The following is a 12,321-nucleotide window of genomic DNA, read 5'->3' as shown; positions in this document are numbered from 1 at the left end:
TATATATATATATATATATATATATATATACAAAGTGCCACTAATTATGTGAGCGCAAGCGCTACCGTCACAGAGCCCTGAGCTGTAGCTATCTTCGTTGCACAAGTAAATCGGTGACCACACAACGATGTTCGTTCCATGTTTCCTCCTACATCGCAGTGGCCCGTGGAGAGCCGTCTAGTGGAGCCGTGCTTTGTTGATAGCGACGACAAAACGGCCACCGCGGAGCAATTGCCTTCATGAATGCGTGTCGTCGGAATGCATGTTTACCGTCGGAAGCGGAACAACGCAGTGCGTCGGCCCCGCGTTTCTTCATTATTACTATTTTTTCTCACTCTCTCCCTCTTTTTTCCCCGGTTCTGCGTATAACAGGTAATGCGCGCCTCATCTCCGGCCAATCTGAGAGGAGGCGCGCTCGAGTTTAGGCGAAAAGGAAAGCCACGTGGGAAAGCGGGGCGCAATGGTGAGAACCGTTTGAAGAAAGAGTTTAATGCGCCGCAACAAAGGCCGGGGGATTACAAGGGGACTCCCTTTTAATAACCTCCGCTAGCCTAGATACTTTTTTTCTGCGCTGCCGGATTGGCCCGTTCCGCGGCGAAAGTAGGTGGGCGCAGCACCGCCCGGAAATGGCCGTATAAAGCAGCCCGCTGCGGCAGGGTCACTCCCCACCAAGCAGTGCACCGCCGACGCGCGCTCGCATCACTTCGCTCGATCAGTGCGCACACCGAAGGAGAGACGACGACCATGATGCTCGCACCCGTGAGTAGTGTCGCCGCCTCAAGGGCACGCGCTGCCAGCGGTTGCTGCTCCACGCTGCGCGGCCAACAGTCAACCGGTGCCGGAGCGGGCATCGGTTCGCTGTCGCCGCGCGGTCCGTGTTCGCGCACCTCGGTACGCCCCCTGGATATGGCAACGCGGGAATTCTGCCGAGTTTGCGACATTGCTTTTTTTTTTTACATTTGCCTGTAGATCCGCGTGTATTCTCCACCCACTCTTCGACGGCCACTGAACGGATGCTTTGTGAACCTGGTGAAAAATTATTAGGTTGTTGATCCAAGCAGCCTGATAATTTAACGCTTCGGAAAACTGCCTGCGCCGAGGGTCCAATCCTTATTTTCCGCTGCTCCTCCCGTCCTGCTAGTGGATGAGCCTGACTTGCCGCGACAACGCAGGAAAGTCAAGAAAATGTCGCTTTAAATGGTGCTTTGGACTAACGTTTGTAAGTTTGTTTGAGAAAGCAGCTCTTGAGACAATGAAACGAGAATATATATCATAGAAAAGAAAATAATTAAATATTGTACAAGCCCAATAACTTCGAAAATTGCGCTATGCATCAATGACAAAAAACAACGAAGAAAAACTCTATAACATGGGCATCCGCTGTCACTGCTGCATACATATGATAGCCGAAGGGAAGCTTTAACGTCTAAATAACTTGTTTTCGATATTGGCATATTAAATTTTGTTTTGTGCGTTGCCTTGTGAACCAGTATAAATTTTAAAAAATGGGCTTATCTTCGCAATTTTTTTTTTCGTGTCAGATGGTTTCCTGATTGCCTGGCGTTCGGGCACCCGATACTCAAGATAACTATAGGCGTGGTAACGGCACTGTCGCCAGGCCCTTGGTCAGCCTTGGAAAGCACTTACAAAAGAAATCCCGTCTGCGCTAGAATTGCTCGTAATAGAACATTTCAGCCAATCCTGATGCTGGACATACGATTGTCGATGGCGGCAGCCAATGGCAAGGAGCACCTACGAACGAAAAGCTTTGTGAATTTGGCCCCATACGTTTTTTTTTTTTTTTTTTGTAAATAATGGACCCATATTTTTCCGACGTTCGTATTTGACATGAAGCGCAATGACAAGTGATTCATGCCAACTTATTCCTTAAAGCACTTTTTCCTATTAGCTCGTTCTGATGGAACTGTGAAAACTCGCCTAATATGCGCCCGGTATGGCCTATCTGATGAATTATAACACGCACACACGCGTTGCTGCCTCGCAGCTTAGCTTCACTCAGCTAATCTTCTGCGCACAAGTCATAAATTCGGTTGTTGTGACACAAGATCGTGCCCGCTAGCCATCCCATTCCTGGTCTCCTCTGCAGGCTGCTGTCTTTTTTGCACTCCTGGCCCTGGCAAATGCCGGTTACCACGGGCATCACGGAGGTCACAGCAACACCTACAGGAAGCAGAACGTAAGTTTCGTAATTTCCTTTTTTTTAATTTTTTTACACCGAGTGCGTGCAGTGAAAGCAACGGACTAGTTGTGGAAGCAGTGAAGAAGGATCGATGCAAGGTGGCATAAACTTCTTGCCTTGTGGCCGTTCCGTTAAGTTTTGTACCAAATGTCAGATCTCAGAATGCATATATAGTGCGGTATTGAATTCACAGATATGAATCTGCTATCTTCCTCTGGTGCTGTTTTCTTCTTCTTGATGATGATGATGGTGATTTTTTTTTAATAAGATCCATTAGCGACTGCGTTTGCGCTTTGAGGTGGCGGCTGCAACTCCTAGTTGCGTAGTACTAGCAAAACAAGAAAATTTCACTAGCAGAACTTCTCACATCCTTTCTATACAAAACTTAATGTACAGTGTAATTCAATTCTTATTTAGATTTGATTTGTACGGAAAGAACTAATTGTCATTAATGACAAAACGTCCATGAAGCGTTCGTTTAACTTTACTTTCCTCACATATTTTTGCTTTGGCTATCGGTATGCTAGACAACGGTACGTTTTCCAAGCTACTTGCTAAGAATACGATAGTGCTAACAGCGTGACGCTTATTACGGTCTAAGAAGTTTGCAATGATATTGATGGCGGCGAGTGAGGAGGCTGCCTGACACTTCCTCAGTCTGAGCGGCAAAATGGTTGTTCAGCTCTCATATGTCCTGTGGCGTGGCGATTACGCACGTTCTACTATAATCAGTGGAGCCACATAAGCCATATATCGGGGCTGGCATGATGCAACGATTCCTTTCTCTCGATTGTTCTGCTTTTATACCCATCCTCTGTTCACGACCGACCACTCCCAGTGACAACGAAGACGGAGCACTGCTCGGACAACTGACAGAACGCGGAGAAGAATAGCGTTGGAATAAAATCGGTACATTATTCTTGCCCAGATCGCCTTTAAGTAGGGTTGTTCGAATGACTTTGAGTGAATACCATGGCATGGGCGCTGTTGCGGGCTTCAAAGATGGCGAAAAAAATGTAGCCAAACTTTTATTGATGTAATTTACGTGATTATTTTGTCCCTTGCTAGGACTACGGCGAATACTCGTTCGGTTACGACGTTGTGGACGGCTACGGCAGCATCCACGGCCGTCACGAGACCGGCTCCAAGCACGGACCAGTGGTGGGCTCCTACTACCTGGGCAACATCGACGGCCGCCACCGGCAGGTGCACTACGTGGCCGACAAGTGGGGCTTCCGTGCCATGGTCAAGACAAACGAGCCCGGTACCAAGACGAGCCTGCCGGCGGCCGCGCCCTACCACTCGGCCAATGGAAAGCACGTGCCCGCGTACGGCATCTCCGGCTACGGCCACGGCGGTTACGGCGGCTACGGCGGATACCACGGCTAGACCACCGGTTACCCGGAGGCCACGACAAGTAAGCAACACCACGGCGTCGTGACTGGTGCCTGATAGCCATGGCCATCGTGTAGCGCGTGTAACAGAAGTAACAAAGTCCGAGTTCCGCGCCTGCATTCCGCATGCAGTTCAAAAAAGAAAAAGATAGAGAGAAAAAAAAAAGCAAAGAAGCTCGAAAGTAGGACATCGTATGACGGCCACTATTATAAATAACTCTGTTCTATTGGTCTTATGTCACTGTTTCAACAATATAACGAATAAACTATGCGCATGCCACGTCGAAAGTTTGCAGTCCACTGCGCACGTGATCAGAGCTGCAATTGCAGAGCCGTGCGATCGGGGCCTGCATTCGCAAAAAAAAATATTCTTATGCTAGAACTGTTTGTAAGAGGAGGTGACCGACAATCGTGATTTATCGACATATTATTAGCAGAGGCGGCGTCAAATGGCAAAGAGCATTTAAGAACAAAATGCGCTGTGTATTCATCCCGAGGCTCCTGCGATCGAGTACCAACCGTCTCGGCAAGGAAGGAGAAGTCTTCTGAGTGTCCACTGCTTTAGAACGCTGGGATTGCAGTACGAGGACTTGTAAACTACCTGTAGTCAAGTGCGGCCACACGAGGTGTGGCCTCTCTGCTTCTGTCGAATTGTGTGCACATTGTAAAAGAAACAATAGGAGTATATGACTCGCATAATTTCAGTCGGCTTTGCCTATTTTGCTTCAAAATACTAAAAACTACTCTTGGAACTTTCACAGACCCTTGTTTGGAGGTCCAGCACTTCTATATGTCTCGCGAGTACCCTCGACTTCCATTTCCAGCATAACGCCGGTTTGTTTCCAGTCACCATACGGTGTTAGAAGCGGTGTATTCATCACACCGTCCAATCTCTCCAGTAAGAAACACAGCACAAAGATCATGCAGTGATTGTTGCACGGGTGACCCCTATCCCCGTCTTACCAGTGCCTCGTAAGTGTCCTTAAGTGTACTAATCGCAATTCTAAACGGGGCATGAAGCCTCGCAATAGAAAAAGAACAGCTTGTTTTGTTTTCTGTAGTTACTTTCAAAATTTTAGTATGGGCAACACCATGCAATCTTGTACAAGATATACCATTACCCATGTTACGCAGAGCTGTGTTTTAGATTATAGGTGTTGGGACCTTGTGGGATGAGTGAACGCTCGGGTGCATAGTGGCCAAGGCCAAGCTATAGAAATAATAAGGCGCACTGCAGAAAGGCAAAAGCACCATGCCGCTGCAGTTACATTATGACAATTATAATGATAATTAGCCATTTATCCGTACATTATTACATGACGCTCTAGACCTTGAAGCTTTACAGGCCTAAAGATGAACACTTAGTAGCATAATTCCTGACTGTATGACTGTAATATGTTACGGTAAATGATAATATTCAGTGATAGGCCCTTGAACAAAACACAATGTTCATATGGCCCGCGGCATGTAACTGCGCACTCAAAAATAATGGTTAGTGGCTGGTGCCACTGCGCACAAAAATACGTGTAGCTACAACCATGACAGCAACTCTTGCGAGCGGTCACTGTCACGTTCACTTTAATTTTCACCCGCGCTTTATTTCACGTGCCGGAAATAAAAGGCGGGTAGCCGAAATAATGCAACGTTTTCGAATGAGTATTGCTTCATATGATGTTAACCTTAACGTCGCATGGCTCCCAAAATGATAATTTTCGCATTATCTGCCGCATTTAAAAAAGAAAAGCAGAGCAAATTGCGTCAGTTAACTAATCTGTTATGATTGAATAAATCAATCTTCATTCACGTATACGGCTGTCTAAAGAGGATCACAGTCGCACACTTTATCGTTGCAGATGATGCGTACCTTGAGAGAAGCAGCGCTGTGAAATGTGACGCCGTTAATGTTGTCTCAGTTCTCTTTCAGAAAGCGTTTGCAGTACAGACAAAAGCCCAAGCGCCTGGAGTGAACGAAGTGCAACCTCCAGAGGCAACACATGCAGGCAAACAGGGAGAGTGCGTGGCGACGACGAGCGCAGCCCCCGCCGGCGAATCTTCAATTCAGAGCTCCCGTCCAAACATGTCGGGCGTGTCTGTATTTTTGCCTGTTATTTTTTTTATTTCTACCTGAGCGATTTAGGCACTTGCATTCGTTTGATATTGCCAAGAGTCGTAAATACGCAAGAAGATCACCTCTTCTTTCCTTTACGTTTTTTTTTTTTTTTTTTTTTTTACATTGCTGATGCTAGAAGAACAAAAATACTTTGGCCCGCCGTAGTGTCGTCGTTGTCAAATTGATTGTTGCGGCATGCGTCGTGAAAGGATTACATGCGATAAAGCAACACTCAATTAAGCAATAACATCCCGTCCACGCAGATTTAACCGGTACTAATCGGAAGCTGTGGTATGTTGAGAAGCACCTTTATGATTCCTGCCGGCGCATGCAGGCAAGTTTCCCATGAACGGGCTCCCAAACTTCGAATTATTTTCAATATTCACCTTTTCGTAAGTATTCGGGAAGAAAATAACATGCTGGAAATTTACGGCCATGGGTTCCTACAAAAAGTATGACCCGGAATGAATCCGAACATAGCGTGCTCACAAAAAGAGAGAAAGCAAGGAGAGGAAAGGCAGGGGAGGGCAACCGGACGAGCATCTGGTTTGCTACCCTACACTGGGGGTAAGGGAAAGGGGGAATGGAAAAACGGAATTCTTGAGAAAAGTTCCTTCTTCAAGACAGCCTCTTTTATATTTATTTGCTTACTTTGTCTGCAAGAGAAAAGCGAACTTGAAATTACTTCACGTGAACTTCTATTGTTTTGTTATGTTTTTGTTTAAATAGTGTGCTGACAGACGTGGAAGCGACGCATGCCTGTTTCACTTTTGTAATGTTCTATCAACACAAAATTTCCCACATTTTTCACCAATTAGCAGAAAAGGAAATGTATTGCCGTGACAGCCCGTCTCTGTTCTTTTTGCTTGATGCAATGTCAAGATTTTTAGCACTCTATGCGACACTACGGCCAATCGTTCACACAGTCGCTTGGCTCTACAGTGAGGACAGGGTGTGGTCGATGAAGAAAGGGTCGTGCAGCTTAGCTGGTCAATTCAATCGTTAAGCTGCAGTGGTTTGTTTAAGAAAAGAAAAAGAAAAGAAAACTTCGTTGAGCCGGCAGCGACGTCCCCATCCTAATGACGAAATCACCGGCTTTAACAACGTCGACTTTCATTGTGTATACGTGTACAGACAGCTCTCTGCATTGTACTGTTCTCTTTGTAAAATTTTCATGTTCATTGTGCATAAGTGTACAGACAACTATCCACGTTGTGTTAACTACAACTTGTAAACTTCCCCCGTGCAATATATATATAAGTGTACAGACAATTCCCTGCTGTCTTTGCTTCTATTTGTAGTATTTCTTTAATGCCTTTGCCTGTGTGCTGGCTGGAAGTAACCAAATACCTAACTCTTTCCCGCGAAGCAAGACTTTCAACACAGCTTTGGTGCCTTTTTTTTTTTTTTTTTTCTTGCTTCGTGCTGCTTCTGATACCGCTGCTCTCGGCTTGCACCGTTTTGACACGTGTGTTTTCGGCGGACTTAATCCCTTAGCGCGACTAATTTTCTCTTAGTCTGAGTACCATTGGCGAACAACGTACGAATCAATAAGAAAGCATGCCCTCGTTTTAGTCGCAAGTGCGACGACATTGTTTTGATTTTGCTCCAACGACCGCTTCCTGCAATTACCCGCCCGCACGACGCATGCTCCGTATAAGTATTGTTCCGCTCTACTAGCGCCTCGCGTCTGCAGCCTAGAAAACTCACGTTTTCGGTCGGATTAACTCCCTGGAAATTGAAAATGCCCGTTATTTTTGGCTTCAATCTCCTCGTGATTGCAAGCACCGCGATATAAACTGTGCATGCCCACGAAATTCGGCATTGCTTCGCTTCGCTTCGAGGTCTCGTTTAAGCGAGTTTTGTGTACATACGCTCCTTTGTGACTCGCGCGCTCTGTATTTTCCTGGGTTTCATTCTCCGTTCACGTGCTGCGTCGATTTGACGCTCCTTCCTATCTGCGAGCGGGCGTTGCTCGCAGTGCCAACGTGTTGTCGTGGTGCATGGTGAATGCCACGTTGCTTCCATTAAACTGTATGTTGTGGCCGTCCTTGTGCTGTGCGTGCGTCTGTGTGTGTGTGTTCTGTGGCAAATGAGCGAGCGCTCAGCGTTGCACTAACCCCATAGGCACGCGAAAGTTATATAGTTTCCGGCACTCGTGTGCGTCATCTGGTCTGTGATTTGGTATTTAATATTTCCTCTATCCTCTGTACAAAGTGTGCGTTTGGTTCAGCGAAAATAAAAGAAATGCTACTTGTTTGCCTTATGCCTGAAGTTCACTATGCCTCGACAGTTGTGCTCGCCTGGCCCGCCAAAGAAGCTCTGTATGAAATTACGTGCGTGACCTGGGGTAGCGCACAGACACATAGAGAACGTCCATTACGCTAGGTCAGCGCACCTAGTCTTTCCACCACCATTAATTTATTTAGAGCGATCATCATGTCCAAAGGCCAACTAACCCATTTTTATACTTTATGAGTGCCATGAGGAGGAGATAGAAAATGCCCCCCGCCCCCCTTATAAAAATACATCGCGTTCATACATTCAGCGCATACAGTACTGACGGGCAGATCTGCATGCAAAAATAGAATGGTCATGATAACCGCTGAATTACGGCATATAATCCGTAATAAAGTAGTTCCTCTTGTAGTAGACATAAAGGTGTCATTAATAATAGTTAATAATGTAATAGACAGAAGGTGTCCAATGTTAACAAAACTTATAACAAAGTAAAATTTTTAAAAATGTTTGAAAAAGAGAGAACAAAACCTATATAAGGGCTTTGGCTTTATGTGACGGTTTCAAGTACAATTTTCCTCGGGAGGAGGAGGAAGAACAAAAGGTGAAAGGGCAGAAAGGTTAACCAGATTAAGTGTCCAGTTGGCTACTCTGCACAGGGGGATGGAGTAAGGGTAGAAAGGATAAGAAAACAAGAGAACATTAAAAAAAAAGGAACGCAATCAGTTCGCACATTCTATAGTTTTTCAACTACCTTCAAAGTTTTCAGAGAACGTTTTGAACTGCTAGAACACCTTAGTTTTTGCTCCACCCAGAGCTTTATTTAATGAAGACAACGAGTCTGTTCATTATCACATAACCAGTACAAGACATGTGACGGTAGCTCCACCCAGAGCTCTATTTTAATGAAGAAAAGTTTGTTCAATATCTCATTAACAGTAAAAGACAAGTGACCAGCACACAGCAAAACCTATATTTACTCCACCATGTTCCTGCATGCTCCTGAATCGCCTATGCGCTTCTATAACAGAGGATGTGGCAAGTGAAAAGAGAAAGTTCCCGTATTTCATTGTGTTTTCCCGAGGGCTGCCCCTTCACAGAAAAAGAATTAAAAAGGTTCTTTCCAGCTTCAGTAAAACCAGGACCATATAACGAACGAGCTCGATGTGAGCCGTGCTATATCGCTCTACTGTAAATACTAAAGCAGAAAGAACACCTCTGCTCATGCCCATTGATGCTTGCATTTAAACCAGCCATCCGGCAAGCAACATACCGACCGGAGCTAAAAAGAATGATATTGGCCCGGCGTAATTAGTGTTCGTGCAGCCAATACAGTAACTCTGGGCATAATAAAGGGCATCGTACGCCTGAAGCAGCGCGTCACTTATATAGTCACCGTATAAGGCAATATCCACACTGACTCGGCACACATGTGCTTTGGTGTTCTAGCTCCGCCCCAATGCAGCCTTTAATCGAGAGCTCCAGCAGTATCAGTATAGAACGCCGCTAGGCGAACAGGGGCATCTATCAAGTAATAAAAAGTTCAATGACGGAGACAACTTGACTGTCGTTTTGAGCGAGAGAGTATGCATAGTCCCGCTGAACAAGCCTTCTCGGTTCCCAGGGTCTCACTAAATGCCAGTAGTGGGACGCAAATCCTGTTTTTTTTTTAATTGTATTTTTCAATACATGAGTACAATCTTCAGATTCGCTTTCAATGCTTCTGTTAGTTTTGATATTGGTAAATACAACTTTTTTTTTTCATTCGGCAGTGCTAAATGACCGAAAAGGCGTCTGTACTGCTAAAGGAAAAAAATCGTATTTCGAGCGTCTAATTTCCAGTACTGGATAATTCTAATTCCCTTTTCAGCCGTTGCCAGAACTGAAGAATTAGAGGAACTTGGCGCCGGCCAGCGGTTATATTAGAAGCGACGGTTCGGTCACATCAAACGTGTTGACCACGCACAAACAAGCTTGCGAATCCCCTCCTAATCATAGCTTGTTTTACGAGGCTCGGATTCACACAGTGCAGTGAAAGTGTAGACACGGAAGACCCGGCTGAGTTGACCGCCGAGATCACGTCCGTACCAGGGAACGTGGACACGAAAGCCAGGTTAGAGACGTGAGAGTCTTGCAATTTTGCTTGTGCCGCGTCATACTTGGGACTTACGAACGCTAGCACCGGTAACGACAAGCGAGTCCAAGAGCCGCAATATACGGTGACTCATGTTCACACAGCACGCAATGCCGACTAAGCTCTGTGGTGCATATCGCTGTTGCAAGAATTTTCTTATGGTATCATCCTGCGATTATGCGAGTAAATCACCATGACAAGATAATTTACGCAACTGAATGTTTCATTAATTGCACATTTCGTGCACAGCCCTTATGTCGAGCTTCAGATAATTCAAACTAATTATGAATGCCCCGCCGCAGTCGAATAATAAGTCCTGTGCAATGGTCAGCTGCATGAAAGCTATCATTCCAATAGCAAATAAATGTTCTGGCAACGGCTGAAAAGGGAATCGATTTTATGCGAAGCATGTTGCAGCTAGCTATACCTACGCGGCATCGTTTGGGCTTCTGCGAAGCATGGCTAAAACGGGCGAACGTGTCTGTGTAAAGCGAGCAATTGCGACCAGTGTGCGTGCGTGCGTGCGTGCGTGCGTGCGTGCGTGCGTGCGTGCGTGCGTGCGTGTTTTGATGTGCTACGGCGATTCCTAAGGCGCTACAACGTCGCACAGCGTCTATGTAACGCTAGCTGCTACGAGTAAAGGGCTGGAGAATCGGACCTACGGCGGATTTATTTCGACCACTTAGGTTTTGTTAGCGCACCGGTAAATCTAAGTACACGAGCGTTTGTTCATTGCGGCCGCCGCGGCCAGGTATCGAACCCGCGACCTCGTGCTCTGCAGTAGAACGCCATAGCCACATAGCCGTCACAACGGGTCTAAATCATGCTTGACTATTACAGGCCATGATAAAACTCCGCGCCACGATTGCTTAAGATTAACTGCTAGTCAGTGACATTTTCAGATTTTTCGCATCATCACTTTAGCAGTTCATTATGTAACACTAAATAAGTGGAATTGTGAGCGAAATGTACCGTATTTTCGCGCGTATAACCCGTCCTTGCATATAACCCGCACCCCTAACTTTGAACTCCACGAAAAAGAAAAAAGTAACCTCGCGTATAACCCGCACGCGTATCCGAAAAAAAGTGGGGACTATAAGAAGTTACAACTACGCGCAGTGATCATTTCGTTTTCAAAACAAATTTATTTCAAAACGACTGCCGCAACGTTGTCAGTGCTGTCGTCCGATTCACTGCTGCCGTCCGAGGCTTCATCGCCGCTCTCAAAGACGTAATCGTCTTGGGAACCATCTCGCAGCAGCAGGTAATTACCCATTTCTTCAGCAGCGGCTACGATCTTCAGTTTCTCTTTCACTGTAAAAGGCTGCCGCCGAGACACACTCGTGATACCTAAACAAGGCTGGCCAACTGTGCAAACTGGACTTCCAAGAAACGGCACCTGACTCATGCGAGAAGCGTGCGAAAAGCATCTAACCAGACTATGGATGTGGATCTGGCTATAACCTGTGTTGGCCTCTGATTGTATCGTTGGCGCCTAAGCAAAACGACACACAAAGTGGTTGGGCAGCAAAAACTGGCTTGTCTCTTCATTAAGTTCTATTTCATAGCATCCTGCGAGAGGATGCCGCATGCGCCGAAGTGGTTAGGGGAAAGAAGGATGCGCTTGCTATCAGATCGTCTGCTTCCGTGATAGCCAAGTATGCTACACTTATTGGCTTAACACACGTCGATGTCGATAGGCATGCGGACAACGCGGACTCTGCACGGCAGGCCGCGCGTTGCCGTGAAGCCGACCCCCAACCCCTCCCTTCGCGAATCTTCGCAGATAACCCGCACCTCCACTTTTTAAGCAATTTTTTTCAATTTTTGGTGCGGGTTACATGCGAGAAAATACGGTATATATAATTGAACTTTGTCGGCATAGCTTTGCGAATGAGTTACGATTACGTTGGTGCGCTCCCTGGCCCCCACGATTGCGGTTTTGTGAAAGTCCGATAAAAGCTATGACATTATTAGCTGGCTTAAAATTACTAACATTTATAAAATTAGCGCTCAAAAAGATGTGAAAGGTAATTACCGAGTACCATGATCTACGTGTGCACGCATTGAGAGCTCGAATGAACGAATGAACTTGGAACGATCCCGCCCACATCTTAGCAGACAACACAGGGGACAGTCCGCTAGTAAACGTCACTAATCCCCCCACTCTCAGAGTCGCTATTGAGCGTGAGCATGGTCAACAGACATCCGCGAAGTATTGCCACGTTGGAATACTTAATCAGCA

General features: G+C 46.1%; 1 protein-coding gene across 1 annotated transcript; it reads left to right on the top strand.

Moving 5' to 3' along the window:
* The first annotated feature begins 744 nt into the window (after positions 1-744).
* LOC119460371 (adult-specific rigid cuticular protein 15.7-like) lies at positions 745-7,964 on the top strand. Its single transcript, XM_049669229.1, has 4 exons — positions 745-759; positions 2,081-2,197; positions 3,269-3,617; positions 5,508-7,964. The coding sequence occupies exons 1-3, from the start codon at positions 745-747 to the stop codon at positions 3,587-3,589; spliced, it is 453 nt and encodes a 150-aa protein (XP_049525186.1). The 3' UTR covers positions 3,590-3,617; positions 5,508-7,964.
* Positions 7,965-12,321: the final 4,357 nt, after the last annotated feature.

The sequence above is a fragment of the Dermacentor silvarum genome, chromosome 1 (assembly GCF_013339745.2).
Source record: "Dermacentor silvarum isolate Dsil-2018 chromosome 1, BIME_Dsil_1.4, whole genome shotgun sequence".
NCBI classification, from domain to species: domain Eukaryota; kingdom Metazoa; phylum Arthropoda; class Arachnida; order Ixodida; family Ixodidae; genus Dermacentor; species Dermacentor silvarum.
Note: the sequence above shows the minus strand (reverse complement) of the source record. Positions and strands in the feature narration are given on the sequence as shown.